The sequence below is a fragment of the Anabrus simplex genome, chromosome 2, assembly GCF_040414725.1.
Source record: "Anabrus simplex isolate iqAnaSimp1 chromosome 2, ASM4041472v1, whole genome shotgun sequence".
NCBI lineage: Eukaryota > Metazoa > Arthropoda > Insecta > Orthoptera > Tettigoniidae > Anabrus > Anabrus simplex.
The window spans coordinates 659698195-659725712 of NC_090266.1; the positions used below are offsets into that span (position 1 = coordinate 659698195).

Below are 27518 nucleotides of genomic sequence, written 5' to 3' on the forward strand. Positions count from 1 at the left end.
ACCATAATTCTTTCTATGAAATAGAGCTCGCCGCACTATTTACATCTAATAGTACTCCAAATGTCACTGATAAAGTAATGAATTTGCTATATATTTGAATAATAAAAAATATTTTGAATGTAGCAGAAGATATTTATGAATTCGACGATGGCATTGCAAAAATAGAAAATTTGCTAACTATTAAAATGTGTAACTATTTCTACAAGAGTACACTAAAAAACTTAGTTTTTATCTCATCTATTAACAACAAACCTAATCTGCATTCTCCTTCTGACATTGATTTTAATGTATCAACAATGTTGGTACTAGCATAGATTATCTCTTAAATGTATATGAGAAATATTCTAACCATGAATCTCAACTGGATAAAATATGTAACGTGAGCGTTAATGGCAAAAATAACCGGGTTGATATTAAAATGAAGGGAGACAAAACAACTGTAATCACATTACCTGAAGGTTGTTACACTTTTTCAGAAATAAGGGGTCTGGTTCAAGAAGCAATATCTAACAACTTCCCTATACTCGAAGAGGTGTATGGCCCTCTAGAGTGCGATACAAATCTTATTTCTATTACTTATCAAAAGACCTATGTTCGCCGTAAAATGTCTTCAAACCTAGACGTAGACCTTGATGTTTCCGACTGAACTGCAGATTTTGGATTTTTACGTCAAAAATATGAAACTAATAAATTGCATATTTCAGGGGAAATTATTAAAATTAATAACGAAAACTCGATTCGTGCATGTTGTAATCTGGTGTTCGGTTCATGTTGTTATCTCAGCGGTAAACAAAATCATTCGTTATACAATTTTAAACCGCATGTTCCAGCAGGCTATCCTATTGTAGTTCAACCGTCAACTATAAGCTTCTTACCGGAAACAATAGTGTTATTCAACATATATCTATCGTACTCGAAGATCAGTTCGAAAGCCCAAACGACCGACAAAATGAGGATGTAACAGGAGAGTTAATTATTCGTCCAGTGAAAATACCCGAATCGTATATAACATAGAGCGTATATTTATGTACTATCATTCAAGTAAAGAACAGTTAAGCAACAACATCATGGTAGTAATTTATAATAACCGGCCAAAAAAGCGAGGATTAAAAGAGAAAGCAGACAAAGTAGTAAAATTTAGCGCCAAGTTGAAAAAATCACTTCCTGTACGCTACAAGAAAATATTTACTTCAAAAAATAAAGATTTTTTGCAGTCGCTGGGCTACCAACGACTATAAGATTAATTATATAAATTCTATTTCTCTTTCAGGAACTACTTTTGTCTCTTTTCGTGTATTATCAAGTTAACATCAAGAAGAATTATGTTTAACGTAACAGACAAAGTTGTATTTGCTAACGGAGAAGCCAGACAGGAAGTAAGGAGCTATTATTCATATGCAGGCACGAAATGTGAAAACATGGATGAAATTCGAGTTCCTGTACACAAACAAGAGCATGTCTTTTTACCTTCTGAAGACGATGTTCACATAGAAGGTGATATTGTTAAATTATTCACAGAGGATACACCTTCAACTTCAGCCGTCCCCGATCAAAACATTCCAGCAAATCTCTTCGATGAAATTCGTATTAAATTAAATGCAAAGGAAATTGAAAGTCCTCGGAAAGATCTTTTGCAGTCGTTATGCTACCGACTACCATAATATAAATTATACAAATTACATTTCTCCTTCAGAAACTACATTAGTCTCTTTTCGTGTATAATCAAGGTAATATCAAGAAGAATTATCTTCAACATAACAGACAAAGTTGTTTTTGATAACAGAGTATCCAGGCGGGAAGTAAGGTGCTATCATCCATATCCGGCAAGAAATATGAAAACAACGATGAAATTCGAGTTACTGTACACAACCAAGGTCATGTCTTTTTACCGATGTTCATATAGAAGGTGGTATCGTTAGATCAAGCACAGATGATATACCTTCCACTTCAGCCGTCCCCGATGAAAACTTTGCAGCATATCTCTTCGATGAAATTCGCATTGAATTAAATGTGTAGGAAATTGAAAGAACTCGGCGTGTAGGTACAACTAAAAACTTTCGCTTCTTATTCTAAAATTGAAATGCTAGCACTTCAAAATGCCGGTTATTTTCCCTCACTTACTACACCACCAAACGAAGCGAATATTGCTCACGCTACTGAAAAGTTGTTCCATAAAATCACCCCACTGCGTGTACTTTGCGGTTTATTTCAGGACTTCAGGAAACCATTTCTAAACTCCTACCTTGAATTTGTCTTTGTTCGTTCTAGAGATGAGCAATGTGCACTGTTTTCAGCCAACGCGGGAGATGCATTTAACGTTAAAGTGCGCAAAATATAAATAAAACTACCAATTCTAATACTGTCCGACGAGGAATAAGTTAAACGCGTTAAGCTAATAAAAAAGAATCCTTCTATTCCTGTAGCATTTCGATCGTGGATTTATCATGAGGTTCCCACTATTTCAAATTGAATGATAATCAATTGGACGGTTATGACTACGTCACAAATAGAAAAACCGAGAGTTTTCACGCTTTGTTTCCAAACCGACAAAAATAAAATTAATGCTGCTTCTTCTGAGTTCGATCACTGTACTACTCAATCCGTTGCCGCATTCTTAAATCCATATGAAAAAGCTGTGACATTTTAACAATGGCGGTTGGAGTGAATTGTGTATATTAATCAAGTTTCGTAATGCGTATTATCAGATTGACAGTAATCGTTTTGAACCGATTATATCACGAAGTGAATTTCAATCGCATTATCCTATTGTTATTATTAATTGCATGGAACAGCTAGAATACATAAAATCTTCCTCTGAAGATGTTCGCATTGATATTGAAACAAAGGAACCTATTTCAGCCAACACTACTCTTCATTGCATCATTTTTCATGATCGCATAATAAATTATAAACTTCTAACGAATGAAGTATTTTTCTTCCAATAATATTGCACGAGTTTTTCTTCCTTTTCCTTTTCCGAATTTATAAACGAGAGAGAGGATTCTCTGCTTCAGTTCTTCGATATCGGACACACCATGAGTGCAAAACCTAGAGGAGTAATTGTTGACATTCAAAAATTAGCCATTGGAAGTTACGAGATAACTTGTTGTAATATAGATTGTCTACAAATGTTTTATCTACAGCATTATTAGGTATGAGTTACCTAATTTAGATTTTACGCTTACGTCGTTCTTCAAACTTCTCAGTGATCAACAATACTGATATCTGGTTGTGTGCAACTGTGTTAATGAATTACGTCTAATGCCACTGCAAGAGTATCCTCGTTCATGCATGATAGAAGGTTTACCCTATTTAAAGACAATGCGTAACGTCTATTTCCCTGTTGAGTGTCCGCGTCATTTACCATATGTTGGAAGACATACAGGCAGTTGTGCTATGTTCAACGTTCACGCAGTTGATAGTTGGTTAAAATCATCATATGGTGTGATGAGAATAGTGTGTTCAGTAATAAACAAATACAAGAAAGAAGGTGGGAGCAGATTCAATAAATTTGAGTGGCCTTTCTTCCCTGAAAACCTATTGGCTATTTACGAACAACAGTTAAAAGCGCCCTGGAAGTATCTACCAGATGATCTAAAGGCAAACTTACACCATCCCTATCAGGATTCATGAGCCAACTAAAACAACTACTATTAACGCCGGAGTTTTATATCAGGTACTAATTCAACAATTATTAAAGTGAAGAAAATAGATAATGGTTTCCTTTTTCTTGTTTGCTTTTTCAATTTCATTCTGCTAGCAACTAATTTTATTCTTTTTCTGCTCTGCAGGTGTGTTGCAAGAAGATTAGAAGGAGAAGATTATACAAAAATGTTTTTTCAAAAAAATTCTGTGCTTTTATAGTTGAAATGAATTAGTGTAATATAAAAATAAATATATTTTTAATTCTCCTACTCCTAATTTTCAAATTCTCCTACTCATACTTTAGTCAGAGAGGAATAAAAGGGAGGTAGCGCAGAAGCTAATAGGGTAGGATGGTTTAGAGAAATATAACAAATTTTGATCATCTCGTTTGGCTTTTATTTTACTAAAAGAAAGTTACAAAAATTAAGGTTTACAATGCACTTTAATATAAAAAGTTGAAATACAGTGCAATAATTTGAATGAAGAAGAAATTAAGGTTTACAGTGCAATTTAAAATAGAAAGTAGAAATACAGTACAATAATTTGAATAAAGGAAAAACAAAAATAAGTTTAATGTTTATCTAGTTTTTAATTCTATTAAATTACAATTCTCTCAAAAATGCAAAGATTGATAAAATTAAGGTTAACAATTTACTGTATCAGTGCAATAAATCGAATACAGAAGAAACAAAGATAAGTTTTTATGCTTATCTAGTTTGCAATTTTATAAGATTACAATTCACTTAAAGAGCTTCTCCTGCTATAGCTGGATAAATTCGAGATAGTGAGGTTGCACATTTTTCTACTATCTCCTACAGAGTAAATTATATCATTTTACATACGGAAGGGTATAGCGATAAGGAAAAGGAGGAGGTGCTTACAAAAACGGATACACATATGGGGGCTAACATGCAAGATAGCTGCCCCGAGGCAAAATGTCAACTATACATTGGTTATAATTTTTCCTTCTTCATTTTGTATCTTCTTTTTATGCAAGACGGCAATGTCCAAACGATAATGTATTAATTTTGTCGTCTGTGATGTACCTTCTGTCATCAATTACATGAGAGTGCTACCTTATGTTGACGAACCGTGAACAGGGGATGAGAAGTGGAATTGATGCACACGTGTAGTTTGGTCAGTCGTTCAAATTCATAAAGGCAACGTATATATTGATCATTATAAGTTTATCGACAACATTTTTAACACCTTTAGCTTTACAAGTAGGTTTTGCCTTTTCACATGACTTAATATCACACATTTTTGGTTGCAAACCTACAAATTATTCAACTATACTTCTACCGTTTTCATCCATCATTAAACCTATTTCATCTATTCTTTCAATTTGGAAAGGATTATTTTCGCCATAGTTTTCTGTGTCAGAAAACTGAATTTTCCTTCACAAACTCGTATATATTAATTGAAAAATTATATATTTAACTGTCGGTGTCAGTGTATTGTAGTTGCGAGTTTGAATCAGTGCTTGTCAAAATAACGTTATATAGAATATTGTTCATTTTCATTTTTGACAAGTCTAAAATTGTAGGACAGAGGTAAACCGGTTGATTGTGAAGAATTTGAAGTTTTTCATTTCGATAATCATACACTGATCTTCCACTATGATACGACGTTTGAATTTTGCTTTTGCGATCAACGTACGAGCACCACAACGACCCTTCCACAGTGTGACCCATTTTATGTCGCGCAGTTTCCTTACGTTCATTAATGAACGACCGAAAATTGCGTTATTCATTAATTTATAGAAACCTTCTCGAACACATTTTTGCTAGCTTTCGTTTCTCAGTGTTCATATCAATGTAGCATTTTAACTATGCGCTGGGATTAAGTTGAATTACTCTGTAAATGCGAGTTACTTGCATACCTAATTCTACAGACTGTTTTAATAGTCTATAATGAAGAACACACCGTTCCTTGTTGTAAAGAGTGTACTTTAGATTCGTGGATTTTTCAGGGCATAAAGGATAATCATCATGTTGATCATGAAGTTCTAGGGATTGATTAAATCTGCCTCCACCATGAACCCTACATCTGCTTCATCTCCTACATTCATAATGTCCAAAGTCTCGACGTTCTCTATCTGGTTCATGCGTTCATGAACGTACGATTCGTTGGTAATTTTTGCTAATTCGGTACCTCTCCTATTTGTCTGAATTTATGTTACATGTTGTTCTTACATTGATTGTTTCGGTCTGGTTACTTTTCGTTAATTTATTATAAGTTCCCTTCGACATGCAATCATGTCACAGATCATGCGAACACTGCTTGCTTATTTTCTTTCTCTTCTTCGCTGCCTTACGTCATTCTTTCTTGGTGTTGATTGGCTGCATCACCTTGACATGACTGTTTGCGTCACCGGCCACTTCCTTTCTAAATGGTACCGAGAATGTAGTCTTCCGCTCTTCTCTATTTTCCCATTGGTCATTTCTGTTATTTGTCTTTAGTCTTTGTTATATTAATTAATTAATTGGAAATTTTTAAAATATTCTTTCTGGACTCCCTTTCCCTCACTATTTTGTATTTTTTGTCAAGATTTTCATGTACAGGCTTGTAATTATTTCCGTTAGTTTTACAGCACTATATTGCGTTCTATCTGGAACATTTTACAGCGCTCTTTAAGGATCACACATACAGGAATGCTGCACTCTCACACTCCGGGTCTTGCCGGAATCGCCGCTAGTACACTACGGCAGCTCCTATGCTGCACTTTCATTTTGGAAACATATTTGTCCGCACGCATTTGGAATAACGGCTTCTCGTCTACATGTACTGCGCTACATTCTGCTCGAGGTCAATCACCTCGCCTTTCGCTCATGTGTTGAGCGCTACAGTATGACTCGTCGACCAGCGTAGCTGCACTCTATGTTGGCTTGGCCGGCCTTTGCATTGTTCACTTCAGACATGAAATGAACGCCAGCCTAGCCTTTGGTTTTCTTCATAGCGAGATATGCGCTAATCTACTGAGATTTTATTGACTATTTTAACCAGTAGTGTCTAATACTTGGCAAGGACACATTTTATTTATATGTCGACTAGTTATTCTATGAAGGTTATTAATTGCACCTGCTGAACAAATGTCCTTTACAATTTTCTTTGAACTTTTTTACTCCCCGGCGGAGCTTTGAGTGCTGTAAGATCCAACTTAAGAATTTCTGATCCAAATTGTAACTTTACTGTGTAAAATTTTTATCGTACTTTCGTACATTCAACGTTGTTTTTGTTTTTGCTAAAACCATTTATCTAATTATTCATGTTATTTAGCTTCAATTATCGGTGTGGTTTTGACCAGCCTTCAGATTAATGTGATCACTCAGGTATTTCTCAGGTGTCTTAAGACAACAGTCTTACTTATGTTAATATTTTTATACGCAGAGCCGGTGGCTACTTTTTGCTCAAGTCCATGCGCTTAATATAATATTCAATCATTAATTATTGTCAAAGTCCCTCTGGTCTCTATTGTTATCTTTGCAATATTAATATAATAAATGTTGTAACAGTTTGACCCTTCGAAGAGCTAAAGAATGAACTTCTTGTCTGCAAACTACTGTCGTCTAACACCTCCATACAAGTGATATATTCGTATGGAAATATTCCTTTCCGAGAAGCAAGTTTAAATTGTAAATCATCGGTGATATACCGTCTCGTTACAAGCTTTGAATTCTCATTAATAATGCCATTTGTCCAGCGAAAAAGGAATAAAGTTGTATGTGTCTATGAATCTTAGTTCAACACATTGACTTGGGTCATAACGTATAAAATTTGAAACACCCTTATATGGATCCATGTTCACTGGTAATAAAATTAATGTTACCTTCAAGATTTGCCGCAGCATCCCCTCTACTGCTATGCAGTTCTTTAATTATAAAATGACCATCATAGGCCGTCAGATTATGGAATGCAACCTGCATTGTAGAAAATTTACTATACACTAAAATACACGATTGCTGAGCTGATCCTCTGTAAACACCCGTTAAATGACAATGATCATGAACTTTAATTTCATTATCTGCGATTTCTCTTTTCACATATGTGACATAATGTAGGCGAGAGGAAATAATTTTCCTGCTAAACAGGTAGGTGGTAACATCGGATTCGTTTCAAAATAATATGGAGCAAGTGTGTGTAATAAGTTATACATCTTATCTACGAACCATTTATCACAATCATTACCTCGATAGAATTTGAAAGAGCACAAATCTCTGTCAAAACTACAGTGCAAATACACTGACTGACAGTGACAATGCAACACCAAGGAGGAGTGGTTCGAAAGGGATGAAAGTTGGGGAAAAAACAGAGTCGGCACGGACGAATACTTGATGTTTATTTCAAACCGATGTGCAGGTTACACAATGCGCACGGCATCGACTCATTAGGATGTAGGACCTCCGCGAGCGGCGATGCACGCAGAAACACGTCGAGGTACAGAGTCAATAAGAGTGCGGATGGTGTCCTGAGGGATGGTTCTCCATTCTCTGTCAACCATTTGCCACAGTTGGTCGTCCGTACGAGGCTGGGGCAGAGTTTGCAAACGGCGTCCAATGAGATCCCACACGTGTTCTATTGGTGAGAGATCCGGAGAGTGCGCTGGCCACGGAAGCATCTGTACACCTCGTAGAGCCTGTTGGGAGATGCGAGCAGTGTGTGGGCGGGCATTATCCTGCTGAAACAGAGCATTGGGCAGCCCCTGAAGTACGGGAGTGCCACCGGCCGCAGCACATGCTGCACGTAGCGGTGGGCATTTAACGTGCCTTGAATACGCACTAGAGGTGACGTGGAATCATACGCAATAACGCCCCAAAGCATGATGCCGCGTTGTCTAGCGGTAGGGCGCTCCACAGTTACTGCCGGATTTGATCTTTCTCCACGCTGACGCCACACTCGTCTGCGGTGACTATCACTGACAGAACAGAAGCGTGACTCATCGGAGAACACGACGTTCCGCCATTCCCTCATCCAAGTCGCTCTAGCCCGGCACCATGCCAGGCGTGCACGTCTATGCTGTGGAGTCAATGGTAGTCTTCTGAGCGGACGCCGGGAGTGCAGGCCTCCTTCAACCAATCGACGGGAAATTGTTCTGGTCGATATTGGAACAGCCAGGGTGTCTTGCACATGCTGAAGAATGGCGGTTGACGTGGCGTGCGGGGCTGCCACCGCTTGGCGGCGGATGCGCCGATCCTCGCGTGCTGACGTCACTCGGGCTGCGCCTGGACCCCTCGCACGTGCCACATGTCCCTGCGCCTACCATCTTCGCCACAGGCGCTGCACCGTGGACACATCCCTATGGGTATCGGCTGCGATTTGACGAAGCGACCAACCTGCCCTTCTCAGCTCGATCACCATACCCCTCGTAAAGTCGTCTGTCTGCTGGAAATGCCTCCGTTGACGGCGGCCTGGCATTCTTAGCTATACACGTGTCCTGTGGCACACGACAACACGTTCTACAATGACTGTCGGCTGAGAAATCACGGTACGAAGTGGGCCATTCGCCAACGCCGTGTCCCATTTATCGTTCGCTACGTGCGCAGCACAGCGGCGCATTTCACATCATGAGCATACCTCAGTGACGTCAGTCTACCCTGCAATTGGCATAAACTTCTGACCACTCCTTCTTGGTGTTGCATTTGCTCTGTCAGTCAGTGTAATATGCCAGGCTGTATGACACACGTTCGTTCATTGGAGTTGAATGCGATGTGTTCTCATTTAGAAAACAAGTAGACACAGGTTTCAATATGCATTCTTTGTAGCATAAAATAAAATAAAATGCACTGTCTCTTTAACCTTATACTCTGTTAAGTGAACTAGTCGTTCACTATCCGAAGGCATTATACTTCTTCCCACCGGAAATTTAATTTTTCTCATTACGGAAGTAACACAAAGATCGTCTGTATATATAAATTTTATTCTTACACTTCGTGAGAGATGAGCGCACAAGACGTGTAAGATTCTTAATTAAACGGAAGTGATACTTCTCACTGTCACCAATCTGAAGCATTGGTAGATCTATTTTCTTTTCATAATTTTTGTGTGAAACGTACAAAGGAACAAGGGTAAACCCTTTATTAATGTTTATCCGCAATTCAAAAATTCGTAGCAGAGATCAACCCGAATCACGAGCCTCGAACTGTGTCAATTTCTTCAGAATCATTTTAGTTACATGCTCGTTGTACCACTCTCTTAAATTCGTACATCAGTTAATTTCTGCATTCCTAGTATGAAAATATTTGTTAGTGATTTTATCGTGAAGAACATGTTGTGTGCAGGGAATAGTATTTGCTTTCAATGCTCGTGTATTAGGTGTTTTCTTCACATATTTATTAAACCATACATATGATTTATCTAGGAACTCTTCGGGAAGTAAGAAATCATTTTTAACATTTACCTCCGCTAGTGTGTACACACTACCACGAAAGGTTTCCTCAATTTGCTTACACTGTAAAGCAGACAGATCTTCAATCTGAAGGGTTAGCCCATTAACACTGTGAGCGTGTAAACAAATTCTAAAATCCGATTACGCAATTCCTCCAGTTCGTTAAAATTTTCAATCACCTCTAGCTGAGCAATCACTTCTCGCTCATCGCTAGGTTCGAACTTACACAAAATTAATAGGTATCCATTTACCCCCCCTCATTAACTCACGAATGCGTTCAAACGCTCTATCAAAATCAGCTTGCATCCTTCCCTAATCTTCATCCGTCTGCAAATCAATGTCTAATTTTCTACGTTTGCTCGAAGGAAACTCCATGACTAAAATGTGGTCACAAATTTCGTTCTGGTGCTAAAGTTTTCTGCGTTCTCAAGACAAGTCCAACAGTTGCTATAGCAATGACTTATCAATAATGTAAATCAGTCATCGCACAGAATAACTATCGAGGTAGCTCACTTTCTACTACATCTAGTGAACAGTGAACAGCTTCGCTTGGAAACTCGTCCTGAAGCTTACCTAACAATGTATTCCGGTAATAAGAAAGTTTAGTCGATTCTTGTGAGGAAAAGAGAAATTCAATTTTGTATATTTCTTCGAATGTGTTGTAACCAACAAACAGTAAATATTTTCATTACTCAAAAATTCAGTTAAGAGAAATCGCACTACAGCAGCTGTTACCTCCTACTGGCTTTCGTATGCTTTACTAACATTAGTCACATACACTGTGAAATTTAAGAGAGCACACAATCTGTTCCATACTTCAAAGCAATTACCAGATAATTCTTGCTGTTGTACTGCTCTCAGCTGTCCCGCTTCACATTGATCATGCTGCGCACTTCCGTCGTCTTCCTACCCTCGATATAATTGCAATCGTAATTGCAATCGTTGATTGTAATGTTTGAATTTGGTATCCAGCCTTAATCTGTACTTTCTTCCACTCCATCATAGCAACACGGACCTGAAAAGAAACAGCACATACTATTTTAAATAAACAAAAAATTCTTGCAAATAAAGAAAAAGGAAGTTATATCTGAGAAAGAATAAAGAACTTCTGCATACTTACTTATTTGAAATAAATATTGAAATTGTCGACTTTCTACTGTAGGAAGCATACTTGATGATACCCCCTCTCCATGACTTTATACATCATTTTCAGGTTATTTTTTAATCATTTTATTTCTCCTAATTTTCCTGCAGAATGTATTGCAAATTAAGCTGGTAGGCAAACACTTGTAGTCTCCTAATCTTCACCCTCAATATCGGCTATTATTTTCCTTCCGAAACGTGTTTCCACTGCCCTCACTCCTTTAATTTTAAAAGGATAGTTAATTTGCAAATCGCTTAATTTTCGGTTATGAAACTGCGATGCTTTTGCTATCTGATACAATTTCAGTAGCATATCCACTACTTTGAAATTAGTATTGCTTTTTTAGAAATAGTAAAACAAACTAAATAAAATTAAACTCTTTTACTGAAGAATAAAGAAGAGTAGTAATGAAGTTCTCTTCCAACTAGATGATGGTTAGCAAGCTGTGCTCTTCTCCTTAAATACTCCCTGCTACCACCTTCACTCCTCACCAGTTGGGTGGAGTCGTTGCTGGTTAGCCTTCACTCAAAATTACAATTTACCATATATATCCAGTTCACCTTTCGCGGGTAGATAACCTTCAACAAGCTGTAAAGCACATCTTGCCTATTAACACCTGCACTGCCTCATCTGCCTTCAGTAAAGAACAAGTTGCTTCTTGCATAAACTAAAATCCTGTTCACCTTTCACCAGCAAGTGATCTTTAAAGCAAATCCCGTCCCCCCATGGTCAATGCACCTCGCCCGCAATAACTTTCAAGAAATAATTGCCTCTTACATAAAGACCTCGGTGTAGTTAACATTCCTCACACGCATGGCCTTGCTGCAACGGTCAGTGGCTTTGCCGGTGGGCTCCCGCGGGGTAAGCTTAAAATATATCTCCTAACAATAGAGGGCTCATTGGATCCCCCTGCGGGTCTCCGTTTGTTTGTTCGAAAGACTCAGATACGTAGACTATGTCCTCAATCTGCACAAAATTATCTGATGTTTTATATTGCTCTCACAAGTGGACGTGTTGATCCAACCAACATTTTTCTGTTTAGTGAATCGAACACCTTCGTGTAATCAATAAGGACAGAAAAGTATTTTCCGTTTGGGTGCGTCAGAGCTTCTTCTATTTCCTCCATTAAGTATTTGATGGCTTGTATTGTATTTCTACCACGTGCAAAACCAAACTGGCATTCAGGAATATTAGCTTAAGTCTCCAGTTTTGTCGTTGTGTTTTTGAGTACCTATATCTTGAAAATATTACTTTCCAGCACGATTCCCCTGTATTAGTTAGGGTCGCCTGTATCCCGTTTCACTTTGTATTGTATCCTTATGGTTGATTTTCTCCAGCACTCTGGTATTGTTCCAGATGTGGGGCATTCGTTTAGCAAATTTGTCCATACCGGTATCATAATATTTTGTGACTGTTTTAGGTGTTCCTTGGTATGTGGTCTGGAGCAGAAGCCTTTTTTGTTTTTTGACTTACTTATCGTCTCTGAGATTTCTGTGCGTGTTATTTGCATTATTTTTACCGATTGTTTTATTGTGGGCCTTTCGTCCATTTTGCATACACTTGTTTTGTTCTCCTGGTTCAATACCTTTCTGAAGTGTGTCTCCCATCTGTCCCTTTGGTCTTACAGCAACTTTTCTTCTGAGTGGCAGGAAGGGATCCCATTTTCCTTCTTCCGCTAATCTTTCTGCCTCTGTTTCCATGTAGTAGAATTTCATCAGTGCCAAGAGTTTCCTATAGTCCCTCCGCTGTGTGGCGTATTCTTGTAGCTCTCTTTCAGAGTCCCTGGCCCTTGCCTCATGTAAAAACCTTAGGGTTTCTTTTCTTTTGTTGTAGCATTCGCCGTCGAACCACAGCTGTGAATTTCTCTCCTTTGCTGGTATAATTGGCTCCCTTATCAGATCTGTAGCGATTTGCCTTGCTTCGTTCAGATATCCTTCTTGTATTAGGTGCTCTGCTAATGTAAGTACGGACCGACGACCTTAGATGTTAGGCCCCTTTAAACAACAAACATCATCATCAATGTAAGTGCTTCCCTTTTCTGTAGTTTTTCAGTGTCCAATCTTCTTGATAATTTTTTCTCTCTGTCCGTATACTTATTTGGAATGGATTTCATAATTGTGATGCCGGTCGCAACTGGTATGTGTTTCTTTATCGGAGCTGCACCTCATTTCAAGATAACTTCTTTCTTTTGTATGGTGATAAGGAAAGGAAAGGGTGAGTAAAAGGATACCAGAGAACTACAGACCAATCAGCCTGACCAGTATAGTTTGTAAAATACTGGAGAGTTTAATATCAAAGTACATCAGAGGGATATGTGATGATAAAAATTGGTTCATGAGGAGCCAGTATGGATTTAGAAAGAAATTTTCTTGTGAGGCACAACTGGTGGGATTTCAGCAGGACATATCAGATCAATTGGATTCAGGAGGCCAGTTAGATTGCATAGCCGTAGATCTTTCCAAAGACTTTGATAGAGTGGAACATGGAATATTATTAAAGAAATTGGAGGGAATAGGATTGGACGTAAGGGTTACACGTTGGCTTAAAACGTTTCTAAATTCAAGGGTTCAGAAAGTGAAAGTAGGAATTAACGTATCGCAGGAAGATAAAGTTTGGAAGGGAATTGCACAGGGTAGTATAATCGGTCCGTTACTTTTCTTAATATACGTAAATGATATAGGGAACAATATAACATCAAAAATAAATTGTATACAGATGACATAATTGTTTATAGGGAAATAAATACCATTGAGGATTGTTCAGAATTACAAAGGGACCTTGAGAGTATCCAACAATGGGTTGAAGAGAACAACATGAAGGATAATGGAGGCAAATCAACTGTTACAACATTTACAAACAGAAGTTTTAAAACTGAATTTGAATATACTTTGGATGGGGTAGTTATCTCACAAGATGGCTAGTGCAAATATTTAGGTGTAAGATTTGAAAGTAATTTGCACTGGAAGGGTCATGTGGATGACATTGTTGGGAAAGCATACAGATCGTTACATGTCATAAAGAGGCTACTTAAAGGATGCAACAAAGAACTAAAAGAGAAAAGTTACTTAAGTGTGGTTCGTCCATTATTGGAATATGCAAACAGTGTTTGGGATCCTCACCAAGAATACCTAATAAAAGAAATAGATAGTGTGCAGAGGAAAGCAGCAAGATTTGTAACAGGGGATTTCAGAAGAAAGAGTAGTGTATCAGAAATGTTAAAGGAAGTGGGGTGGGAAACTTTAAGTAAGAGAAGGGAGAAAACTAGACTTATAGGATTATATAGAGCCTATACATGAGAAGAAGCATGGGGAGATATCCGTGAGAGGCTTCAGTTGGAAAATAATTATATCGTCAGGATAGACCACAAATATAAAATTGGGAGGAATTTTAGCCGAAGCGATTGGGGTAAATTTTCATTCATTGGGAAGGGTGTGAAGGAGTGGAACAGTATACCAGGGGTAGTGTTTGATCCTTTTCCAAAATCTGTACAGATATTCAAAAAGAGAATAAACAGCAACAGAGAAAATAAATGAAATGTTAGAGGGCATTCGACCAGTGCAGGTTAATGTAAATAAAAATGTGTGTGAATAAATTAATTCCATCCCCTGCTCTAAGGAGTTTGGACAGCCAAAGTAGGGGGCTGCCTTCAGGGGTGAAGGACAGTGGGGACTTCGAGGGCCCTGAGACCGCTACGGTAGCTGTGAAGGCCCTTCAGGAACTCTGAAAAGTGGTGGTAAAAGGGGCTCTGGTTAAGACGCAGCAGGTCGTTATGCTACTTAGGTTCCAGAATGGGTAAAGAAACGAAAAAGTAAATAAATGCAATGTAAATTTTAATCTTATACCAGTTGCACAGTATCATTTGAAGTAATTCCACATACTGTATATCAGTTGACTATATTTGTAAGTAGTACAGGAGATATTATAAGTAGAATTTTGTAAACAATGTAAATTTATTAAGGATGAGCTATGTGTTTAATAGAAAAATTGTTAGCTTAAATTATATAATATTGTATTATAGGAAAATTTTATTCTCTTGTTAATTTAATATTTAGTGCTTGACAATAATGTATTTTAGTGTACCATTTGCCACCGAGGTAGACACCTCATTTGCAAATAAAGATATTTTGATTTGATTTTGATTTGATTGCAGATCATTTGTAGAAACAAAGCCTATAGTATAGTATGCGAAGCTTTTTCTGATACCTGAGCTCCCTAGTGCTGAATCGGAACTTGGTATCAAGAAAAGGTCCGCGTATTATACCTGAACCGTTGACTGTAAAGTACATTATTTCTTCTTTCTTATTTATTAGGATGAAACCATCCTCCGATAGCATCTCGCTTTTGGTGCAGGCTGAGTGAACCCATTGACCATGAGTGAACTTTAGGACCAAATGCAACTCCGAAAGTGGAAATCTCGTTCCTTTAATGTTTCGACCTGACGGGGAATCGATCCCACTTCCTTCCAGGTGGACCGAGTACGCCTTCACCGCCTCGCGAGGCATTTATTAAGAACATATCTTTATGAAGCAAGTTCCGATATTTTTCTTGTGATTATTTCGATGATTTCGTACATAAAGCATTCCTACAAAATATTTATTACAGGTCGTCTTTAAATATGCTATTCAGGGTAATGAATTCCTAACTCACCCTATCCTACTGGCCAACAATCTAAAGGCCTTCATTCCAACCTCAAATGTCTTGCCAGTTCGATTAATAAGAGGTGTAGACAAATCATTAACCATCAAAGAAATTCGGGATAACTTTGGGTCTATTTTCCCCGTTAAAAGTGTGCAACGTTTAAATAGAAGTGTTGTCACTGAAAATGGCGTACGGGTTCAGTTAAAGTGAGTTATCGCTCCCGAAAATTTCCCCACCCAGATTTCACTCCTCAGTGTAGTATTCGACGTTCAGTTGCCAGCATTATGGACATTTAGCTATTCATTGCAGATCACGAACCCGTCACTGTGGGAGATGTTCCTTACAGCACCTCCCTAAAGAATGTCAACAGGAATTACTTCTATGTCTTCACTGTCAGGGTAATCATAAAGTGGGCTCTGTCAATTGTTCTATGAATGAATATAAAGTGAATGTCAAGAAACTTATGTGTAGGCCTACAGACAATATGTCCTTTAAGGAGGCCAGTAAAAAATTAAACCCTCCTCCGTATAACCCCCAACTCCACCCACAACACTTCCCTCCACTTTCAATACGAATACCAGAAACACAGTCATCGCCTGAGACCCCTAGAAATTTACTTCGGTCACCTTTCGGGACTCACGTCCCGCACCCTTACCAGGTTATAACCGAGAGGGGAATCTCAACATTCTTCGTAGCCTCACTGTACATACACCAACTGCTAGTATCCTTGCGTCATACGTAAATTAAGTGAGTCCCACCCCTCCTAAAGATTCTTCTTCTTCCCCTCAACCTGTTCTATCTCCCAATAGTGTGCAATCACCCTCACTTTTGGTACAAAAGAACCATCTTCAAACAGAAATTACTAATAATATCTCACAACTGTTACAAATCTTAGGGCCCAATGCTTAGTGGTCCCACGTCGTGTTTAAGTTAAGGGATACTGTAAGCATTTTCCTCAAATTATATGATAAGAATCCTGCAGTGAAATAGTAGGAGTATACTCAACAAGAAACATGAATTACTCTTACTAATACAAGAATATCTGCCACATATAATTATCCTTCAAGAAAAATGGTTTAAACACACATCTCGTTTTCACATAAATGGCTATAACATTGAAAGACTTGATGGAGATGGCTATGATGGTATAGCCATTTTGCTTGCCTCTAAGTTGTCATATCAGTAAGTTTCAGTCCATCATAATATCCCCAATTTGTATGTCCTCACTGTCACCTTTTTAATATGTGTTTAGTGTGTTTAGTCAATGTATATTGTCCACCTGACCTTTATATAACCAGACTGCAGTCGACTATATTCTTCACCAATTTGCAGAATATCCAGTTTTAATAATAGCGGGATACTTAAATTCTCACCATACCTCCTGGGATTGTCACTTCGACTCCTCTAATGGTAAAAACATAATTCACGCTGCCTACGAGTATCAATTCTTAATTTTGAATAATGGGTCACCCACTAGGTTAACTGCTCCTGGAGTTTCTCCAAGTGCAGTAGACTTATCCTTGTGTAGTATATCATTAGCTCATAAAATGACCTGGCAAACCATCAAGGTCTCACACCTGAGTGACCATTTCCCCATCTTTCTCACAGTCGGAGTCAGTAAACAAAACCGAATTCAGGTGTGTCAAACGTACAAATCCTTCCATCGAACACTTAAAATTTTTATCCCCGACACCTTTCATAATTATATTTTGACCCACATGCAACATAATGGGGCTGCCCCGCTAACATATCTCCAATTAATGACCCTCGTAAAACAATATTAGGTACGTGTCATCCTTTATTAGCCCTCTTTTTTTTTTTTTTGCTATGGGCTTTACGTCGCACCGACACAGATAGGTCTTATGGCGACGATGGGATAGGAAAGGCCTAGGAGTTGGAAGGAAGCGGCCGTGGCCTTAATTAAGGTACAGCGCAGCATTTGCCTGGTGTGAAAATGGGAAAGCACGGAAAACCATTTTCAGGGCTGCCGATAGTGGGATTCGAACCTACTATCTCCCGGATGCATATTAGCCCTCTTAGTGCCAGGCCCGGGTGCTCACAGTATGCCAAGAGTGCCGGACAGATTTAGAGAATTTTGCAGGTTCTCACTCTCTGGACTAAATAGTTCAATTGGAATCTGTTTCTTGAGAACATATTTCCAAACCATGGAATACAACGCGACTTTTTTACCCAATAAGAAAATAAGCTCGGTCTTCTAACTATACCCATTTCCAACAAAATAGCAATGAAAGCCTTCATTTCAATCAATGTAACAGGGCGCCACTGCTGTGCTCTGGCATGTGGTGACAAGACATGATTTCTCATATCTTTTTGTCTCTGTAGTTATTAGGTTCCATAACTGAGCCGTGAAAAATAAAATAAAAATACGCTATAGGTTTGCGTCTGGCGAAGGGGAGCAAGCAAGTAATGCGGCATGTTGGCAGCCTTGTTTTGTCATATGACTACTTTGTTATATGATCAGCTGTGTCTGGTAGTTGTCGAAGGGAGTGTTGTGTGTTTTGTGTTATAATTTGAACTATTTCTCGTTAGTAATGAGAGGTACACTTGCTTACACGTTTCTGGGAACTGGGTTCTCTGCCAGCTTGATTTTGAGTAAGTATACTTATTCATTCGCGTCCAAAATTCTCTGCATTTTCATTCGCGTAGAATTTATCGGAATGACCTGAATGTTTTCTAGGTTACAACTTTGAAGATCTAGAACATGTTTATAAAATAAAGACAAGGGTTTTGTCATTTATGCATTCACAAATTCGTAAATACGAATAAATCCTATTCTTTTTCATTTGTTCGGTATATAATAAAATTGTGTAAGGGGGCGTGGCGTATCCCCCATGTCTTACACTTACTTATTTCTGTCTTGAAAGATGTTTTCTAGCAGTTGCCGGAGTACTTTTGTGATGTTCCTCTTTACTACTCTAGAAAAGTTACGTTGACCTGTATTTCTTTGACTGTGAAATTTGATATGAGAAACTAGTGTGACGAGACTTATTTTATAGTATCGAGCTCGATAGCTGCAGTCGCTTAAGTGCGGCCAGTATCCAGTATTTAGGAGACGGTGGGTTCGAACCTCAATGTCAGCAGTCCTGAAGATTGTTTTCTGGGGTGCCTTAATTAAGGCCACGACCGAGGCTCGTATCTGTAGATTTTCTGGCATGTAAATGAAATCCTGTGGGACTAAATCCCGCCACCTCTGCGTCTCCGAAAACCGTAAAAGTATTTTCTATGAAACACTTTTCCACCTTGTCATTACTTTACATTTTATTATAACTAGCCTCCGGACATGTTTCAAGAGCTACTGCTCTCTTCTTCAGTAGTCCCAAAACATCAAACATGTACGGTAGATAATTATAATAAAATGTAATTGACAAGGCGGAAAAGTGTTTCATAGAAATTGAATACAAGTAAATACAGGCAACATTGAACCAACATGGTTAAAATAATCAACCATAAACAATAGTTAGTGGGATGTAAAGACAATAACATTATTTATTAAGGTCAAGTGAACTGTCACTATTGACCTTTCAAAGGCTTGTAGATCATGGGAGACTACTAACAAAAATGAGGGCTTTTGTACTAGTTATTGATTGTATGATTCGCTTAGTTTCTAGAAAATAAAACTCAGAGAATTAGAGTAGGTGAAGTATTATTCGATGCTGTAGAGATTAAAAGATGGTTCATCAACACAGGATTATTGGACCTCTACGTTTTCTTATCTTTACATGATATACGTAAAGAACTGGAATCGCACACAAAGATCTTTGTGGATGTTATGCCATATATTGTGATAAATAATTTACAGAATTGCGAGCGACTGCAAGAAGACTTCGACGAAGTTTTGATACGGGCATCAGACAGTAACTTAGTATGTTGGTAAACAGGGTGATAAGTTGCACTGTAAGTTTCACCAAGAGAAAAAATCTCAGTTTTTGATTACTATATTGTTGGGGTGAAAATATCTCATAGCGATCACTGTAACAACACATGTCAAGCTGACTGGCCTGTAATTATCCGCTTTATGTTTGGCACCATTTCCACTGTACACAGGAGCCACTATTGCAACTCTTCATTCATTTGGTATCTATCGTTCCTTCATGCAACCAGTAATCAGATAAATTTCAGATATGGCATATCTCAACTCTTAGCCTTTAATAATATATCCTGTGAGCTTGCATCCGGGAGATGGTAGGTTCGAATCCCACTATCGGCAGCCCTGAAAATGGTTTTCCGTGGTTTCCCATTTTCACACCAGGCAAATGCTGGGGCTGTACCTTAATTAAGGCCATGGCCGCTTCCTTCCAACTCCTACGCCTTTCCTATCCCATCGTCGCCATAAGACCTATCTGTGTCGGTGCGACGTAAAGCCCCTAGCAAAAAAAAATAAATAAAAAAAATAAATATATCCCCAGAAATCTTATTAAACCCAGCTGCCTTTCCAGCTTTCAACTTTTCTATCTTTTTGTAAATGTCGTTATTATCATAGATAAATTTCAGTAATTAGCCAGTATCAGTTGCCTCCCCTATCTGGACCTCATCTTCATAGCCAACTACTTTTACATCCTGGTGACTGAATACTTCTGCCTTCCCACGAACCTGCTACGCTGGCGTAGCAGGTGGAGAGGTGATACTCCCACGTGGTGTGTCCCAGGTGGCGGATAGGGGGTTCCTAACCGGCTTGCCGGCGGACTTGAGGGAAATAAAATACCTCTCGCGGACCAAACACACTACCCCCTGCGGGTTGGGGACGCACATGTAGAATACAGCCGCGGTATCCCCTGCCTGTCGTAAGAGGCGACTACAAGGGGCGACCAAGGGATGATTGAATTAGAACCATGAAACTACTCTTGATTCGTACCATCATGCGGGGAACACCATGGGTTGCATGTACTTGCGAGTAGTATCACTAAATTGGTATGAAATAGGTTTGTGATTAGTTGCAGGAAAAAGCCTGGCCTGGTGGATTCCTGTACCCGTGCGTTGTACCCATGTGAGCAACACCACAGGTCTGGGTGTAGCCTGTTAGTTGTACCGCTATATGAGCGGCACCATGGGTCAGCGTTGCCTGTGATTGGTACCCACTATGTGAGGAACACCACGGGAATACCGGCGCCCGTGACTAGTACACCTAGGTGAGGAACCTTACCGGTTTGCGTTGGCTATGAGTGGCGTCATTGTGTGAGAAACACCATAGGTCTGCGTTCCCTGTACGAATTGCAGTACTTGAGTAGTACCATCTTGTGTGGACCACCGTGAGTCTTTGCTACTTTTGATCAGTACCCCAAAATGACAAATACCATGGTTCTACTTTACTCGCGATATGTACCATTCTGTGGGGCCTTAGACGTGAATTTAGCACCCATTCGGACATCAAGCATCATTGTGCTTTATAAATGGTCCCTTGGTCAGTAATACTCTAACTACCTTCTTTTTTAGTCTGATCCACTGTTTTTGTTTGTTTGTTTTTGTTTTTTTGTAGGGTTCATATCGATTCATTCATTCTTCATGACAATTTTTTTTATATTGGATGAATTTGAATTTTTTGTTATTTCATTTTGTACCGTTAGGGGCTGATGACTTCAATGTTAGGCCTCTTTAAACAACAATCATCATCATCATCACTTCTGCCTTCTGTACGTCCTCACACACACACACACACACACACACACACATATTGTTCATTAATGATTCCTGGAATGTCCTTCCTAGAACCTGTTTCTGCCTTAACATACCTGGACATATCCTTCCATTGCTCTCCGAAATTCGTATGGATGCCAATTATGTTTGCTTTCATGTTATCCTTAGCTGATTTTGTTTCGCTGAATTAAATTTCCCAGTAAGCTCCTTCCATCTCTCATTACTCCTGCAATTATTCCTAATTCTATTTCTTTCTAATCTGCTCCTCCTCCTTAATCTCTGTTATATCATGTGGTTTTATCAGCACCACGCCTAGAATATTTTTCTCTCTAGTTGGTTCCATCACTTCATGATTCAGTTGTCCTTCCCATATTAACTTATTCACCATTTGTTGTTCATGCTTGCTGTCATTCGCATTCCCTTCCCAGTTAACATCTGGTAAGTTCAGATCACCTGCTATAATAACTGTCCTTTCTCTGTCATTCCCACATAGCTGATTATCTTCAGTTTCCCTTTTGAGCTCTTCTGGTTTTATCAGCACCATGTCTAGAATATTTTTCCCTCTAGTTGGTTTCATCACTTTCTGATTCAGCTGTTCTACCCATATTAACTTATTCACCATTTGTTGGTCATGCTTTGTCATTTTAATTTCCTTCCCAGTTAACATCTGGTAAGTTCAGATCACCCGCTATAATAACGGTCCTTTCTCTGTCATTCCCACATAGCTGATTTTCTTAAATAATGCCGTGTACCGGGCGAGTTGGCCGTGCGGTTAGGGGTGCGCAGCTGTGAGCTCACATCCGGGAGATTGTGGGTTTGAATCCCACTGCCCTGAAGATGGTATTCCGTGGTTTCCCATTTTCACACCAGGCAAATGCTGGGGCTGTACCTTAATTAAGACCATGGCCGCTTCCTTCGAACTCCTAGGCCTTTCCTATCCCATTGTCGCCATAAGACCCATCTGCGTTGGTGCGACATGAAGCAGATAGCAAAAAAATAAATAATTCCGCATCAGTGCCAGCCTTACCAGGTCTGTACATCACAATAGCATCAAGTTGTCTGTTATCTTTACAGGTAAATTTTACACCTAGAATTTCTTGCTCTACATTGTTAACTTTTTCGTAGCTTACAAATTCTTCTTTCACCACTATGAATACTACTACTATTGTTTCTAACCTGTCTCCACTATAAACACTCCAGTTTCATGAGAAAATTTCGGCTTCCATAATATCACTTCTCAGTTATGAGTTAATTCCTATTACAGTATCGGGTAAATATAATGTATGTATATCTGTCATATGACTTAATTCCCTTCCTTTCTTTACAATATGTATACAGTTTAACACTAAAAATTTTACATCGACTTCATGCTTCCTATACTGTCTTTTCCACTCCCTAGTTTGGGCCGATCACCTAGATGTTAGGTCCCTCTAAACAAGCAGTGCTCCCTAGTCCACCTCGTTTCCCTGAATGTACCTACTTATAACTCTTCTAAAGAAGCCCCCTAACTTACATGTACCGTTGCGGTTCAAGTGAAGGCCATCTGAGCGTAGATCCCCATCTCCTACCCACACATTATGATCTACAAATCTCGCTCCCAATTTCACTCATACCCATTCCATAGTCACTTTTAAATCCCCAATTACCCTCCTGTCAGTATCCCTCCTATACAGTATCCCACTGATTACAATTTCTGCTTCCTTCAACTTCTTCCGTGCTGTCGTAACCAGATCCCACAAGTCTCTAGCTATGTTGGTACGCATTTCTGCTTGTCTTACGTTATCGGTATCAATGTGAAAAATAATCACCTTCTCCTTACCCTCCTCCCTACCCACTCCTGTATCGCAGTGAAGGGTGATGAAAAATATCAAGTGACCCTTCCAGCTGATTTACATAAGAAAACACAAGCCGAACAGCAGCCTGCCAACAGGGCGCGTTCATATGGTTTTTGTAAAATTGTTTTCTGCTCGCACAAGTTAGATGTGTTCTAATCTTAAATTTTCATCTGTATAGACTCCAAAGTTGTTTTCTTGACTTTGTGAACATAAGTACCTAGCAAATAAGTTCCCTGCTCTGTGTCCTGATCCTGTGATGATGGCATACTTTCCTTTGACTTTTACCCATAGGCTCTGGGTTTGGTTATGGTCAGTCCAGGAATTTTAATTTTGGACTGAGGGCTTCATTTTGAGACTGAGGAGCTGTTTCATGTGAGTCAGTGGACCTGGTTACAAAAGCCAAGCAATATGGCTGAGTGTCCATGACCACATGGCACACCAATATCTGCAATCCAATTGGCTGGGCAGGAGTTATCTTGGCAGGCCAAAGCCCTTAATGGGCTGCAGATGTCATATCTTTTCGTTTTTACTCTGTATTTTGCAATTTATAAAGCCTTTTTTTTTTTTTTTTAATTACAATTTGAAGGTACACAGGCCTTAGCCCAGTTATGTTCCTTCCTGACATGAGGTTTGAACTATAAATACATCAAAACTAATTAATATTAACAATAATAATTACCGGTACAATAATAAAAAAAGATGAAGAATAAAAATATGAACACAATTGAAGATAGAAACTACAAATGAAAAACATAATTTAGACAGATTAACTATAGAAATGTATTAAACATATTAGATAAAGAATAAAAACTTATGAGTATACAGTATTCCAACAAAAAAGGAATTCAGTAATGATCAATTTAGTAGCATTTGCCTTTATTCGTTTATTGAATAATTTAGTGCCAGCGAATAGATAAACTTGAGTACCAGTTGTATTATATACCAATAATATTTTTAACTAATGGTGAATTAGAGTGATGAACAATTTAGATCTTGGAATGTGAAAGAGTGTTTGCTATAGGCCTAGTGATCTTGTAGTACATGAACAGGGATGAAACTAATTTTTTCTCGACAGTCTATCTTTCCATTAAAATTTTTTCTCAGTATTTGTAATGAAATTGATGATCTCAAAATCTGGCAATCAAATTTTGTAAAAGCTGGATTTTCACATTTGAAACAGATTGTTGTCTATGTTTTAAATTGGAACATAACAGTTGAAATAATGGTTTAAGAACTCCAAACTGATGCAGCTTTGTCATAAACTGGAGCAATGAAATGAAATCTAGTTCCTGTTGCAATCAATGAGCGATTATAGGTAGCTAATCTGCCACAGGGAATGGCAAAGGTAGTGGTAGAGGATGTTAACGCTGGTGAAGGGGAAAGGTTCGGTTCAGTTTCAGGCTTGTTACAGAAACAGTAGGTTTCCTACTTTTATTTTTTCTGTAGTGTCGTATGTGTGTATCATCTAGAGGATAACCCAATTAAAGATGATGCAATAGAAAATTAAATAACTGCAATAAGAGTTACAGATAAATACAAAATGAGACACATGTACAGATATACCTCTTCAAATATTTTCTACAGATAGATAGATAGATACATACTACAGACTATAGGCATAATAATTCACACACATAATTTACACAATTACCACATTCCACCCCTTAGAAGGCCTTTCCGTATCACAGTGAAGGGTGATGAAAAATGTCAAGTGACCCTTCCAGAGATCAACTTTGGAAAAAAAGGAAGAATGTAGCAGTAATAACATTCCACAACAGACACCCATGCAGAATAAAATAGATTCTTAGCAAAAAGGGCATTGACATTGCGTTTAAGACAAACAATAATAAGAGAATTTTATTCAATTCACATAAGGATAATAGGTCCAGTAGATTCAATAAATCAGGAGTATATTACATCAAGTGCCAAAGTTGTGGAAAGAAATATGTTGGACAATCAGGGAGAAGTTTGAAGACGAGATACAAGGAGCACATGAATGCAGTAAGAGACAAAATGTTCTCAGCAATGGGTGAACACATGGAAGAGTAAAATCATAATTTTACAGAAATAGATAAAGATATGGAAATACTGCACACGACATCGAAAGGAAAATTAATGAACGCTCTAGAGAAAATAAGTATATATATTGATCAGAGAAGCAATAATAAAAATAATTTAAATGAACTGCTGAATAAAGAAAATGCTATGTAAAGATTAGGATACAATCATATAAGGAAGGAGAGAAAGAGAGAGCAGAAGAAAGAGTTCCGGGCGTTGACATGCTCCCCCTCCCTCACCTACATTACATAACCGGCAGCATAGCGACAAGTAGCAGCTCTCTCACTTAGTTTACAAAAGGAGTACATTTATTGTTCCACCTATTCAATAAATGTACTCCTTTTGTAAACTAAGTGAGATCGATGTTTTCAATACGGATCAAAAATGAGAGTGATGGTTTGTAAAGTAGCAGCTCGCCTCATAAGGTCATTGACAGCAAGCAAAGAGCAAGAACATGTTTGTTCGATTCAGACTAGTGGAATGTTATTTTAATTTGTGGATAAATTTGGTAACCAGTTGAATTTGAAGTAAAATAAAATTCTCTTAATCTTCTGAGATGTCGTCCTGTTCTTAAAAAATGTCGCTAACATTGGTTTGTTGCTTGTTTATTTAAAGGAATTTGATGATTAAAATGGCTAGCATGGTCGGACGGGATTAGGAGAAATTTTCGATTTATGTGAAAGGTCTCGGAAACATAGCATTAAGTTAATCAACAATTATTGGAATAAATAAGGTAATTGAATTACAGATTAGAAAGTTAAATATGTTTTCTTTTTCAAGAATTAAGGAAAGGAGAAATTTCAAGAAGAGAGCAGAAAATAATTAAAATTCAGCATACAGTGACTTAAGAGGTGTTATTATTTTATGCATTGAAAATTATTCTATTTTAAAGTTTTTTACTAGGCCTACATGACAAAGTAAATGTAAATTTAGACAGAAAGAAACATTTCATTTCTTTTCTAGATGTAAATAAGGACGTAAGTTCCAAGAGCAGAGCAGATTCTAAATTTTAGCATATAGTGACTAATGTAATAGGTTTTATTCATTTTATGATTTGAAATTTTCTATTTTAAAGTTTGTTATAAATGACATAGTAAGTAAGTAAAAGTTGAAACACAAAGAAATATTTTAACAATTTCAAGATTTATATATAATTGTTCTGTTAACTAAATCTGTACAAATGTATCAAGTCGAAAGATTTAGTTTTGATGTTTTGGTACCGCTGAAGAAGAGAGCAGTTAGCTCTCGAAACATGTACGGTAATTAAGTATAATAAAATATCTAAAGTACTGAAAAGGCGGGAAAGTGTTTTATAGAAATTGACATACCACATAGTTGAGCATCTCGTCTTGTTACTCCCAAATCTTCCCAGCTACCGAGCTCGATAGCTGCAGTCGCTTAAGTCCCGCCATTATCCAGTATTCGGGAGATAGAGTTCAAACCCCTCTGTCAGCAGTCCTGAAGATGGTTTTCCATGGTTTCCCATTTTCACACCAGGCAAATGAGGACTGTACCTTAAGGCCACGGCTGCTTCCTTCCCACTTCTAGCCCTTTCCTATCCATCATTGCCATAAGACCTTTCTTTGTCAGTGTGACGTAAAGCGAATTGTAAAAGAAAAAATCTTCCCAACTCAAAATTTGCAATATTTTCATAACACTACTCCTTCATCGGAAGTTGCCAAGAATAAATCATGCTGCTTTCCTTTGGGTCTATTCCAGTAGTCTTGGCATGGGTCCCATACACTGGAACCATACTCTAATTAGGGTCCTACCAGAGACTTATATAACCTCTCTTTTACATCTTTTCTATAGCCCATAAATATCCTCGTAGCCATATGAAATCTGTAACCTTTCTTTGCAACCTCATTAATGATATTACCCCAATGAAGAATCATTCCTTATATTAACATGTAGGTACTTAAAGTGATCCCCATGAGTTACTATTACCCCATCAACGCAGTCATTTAAATTGAAGGGACTTTTCTTCTTGTTGAAACTTGCAACCTGACTTTTCATCCGTTTACAATCATACCATTTTCTGCTCTTCATCTCACAACATTTTCTAGATCTTTTTGTAGTTGCTCACAATCCTGTAACTTAATTACTACTCTATACAGTATAACATCATCCACAGTTAGCCTTATCTGCGATTCCATTTCTG

At 38.1% G+C, this 27518-nt stretch overlaps 1 protein-coding gene across 1 annotated transcript in view; it reads left to right on the plus strand.

The window, feature by feature from the left end:
- The first annotated feature begins 18268 nt into the window (after positions 1-18268).
- The window catches only part of LOC136862998 (V-type proton ATPase 21 kDa proteolipid subunit c''), an 89963-nt gene continuing 80713 nt past the window's right edge, over positions 18269-27518 (plus strand). Inside the window, exon 1 of the mRNA XM_067139317.1 lies at positions 18269-18425. Within this exon, the coding sequence (XP_066995418.1) occupies positions 18365-18425 (61 nt within the window). The 5' untranslated portion in view covers positions 18269-18364. The remainder of the gene's footprint in view (positions 18426-27518) is intronic.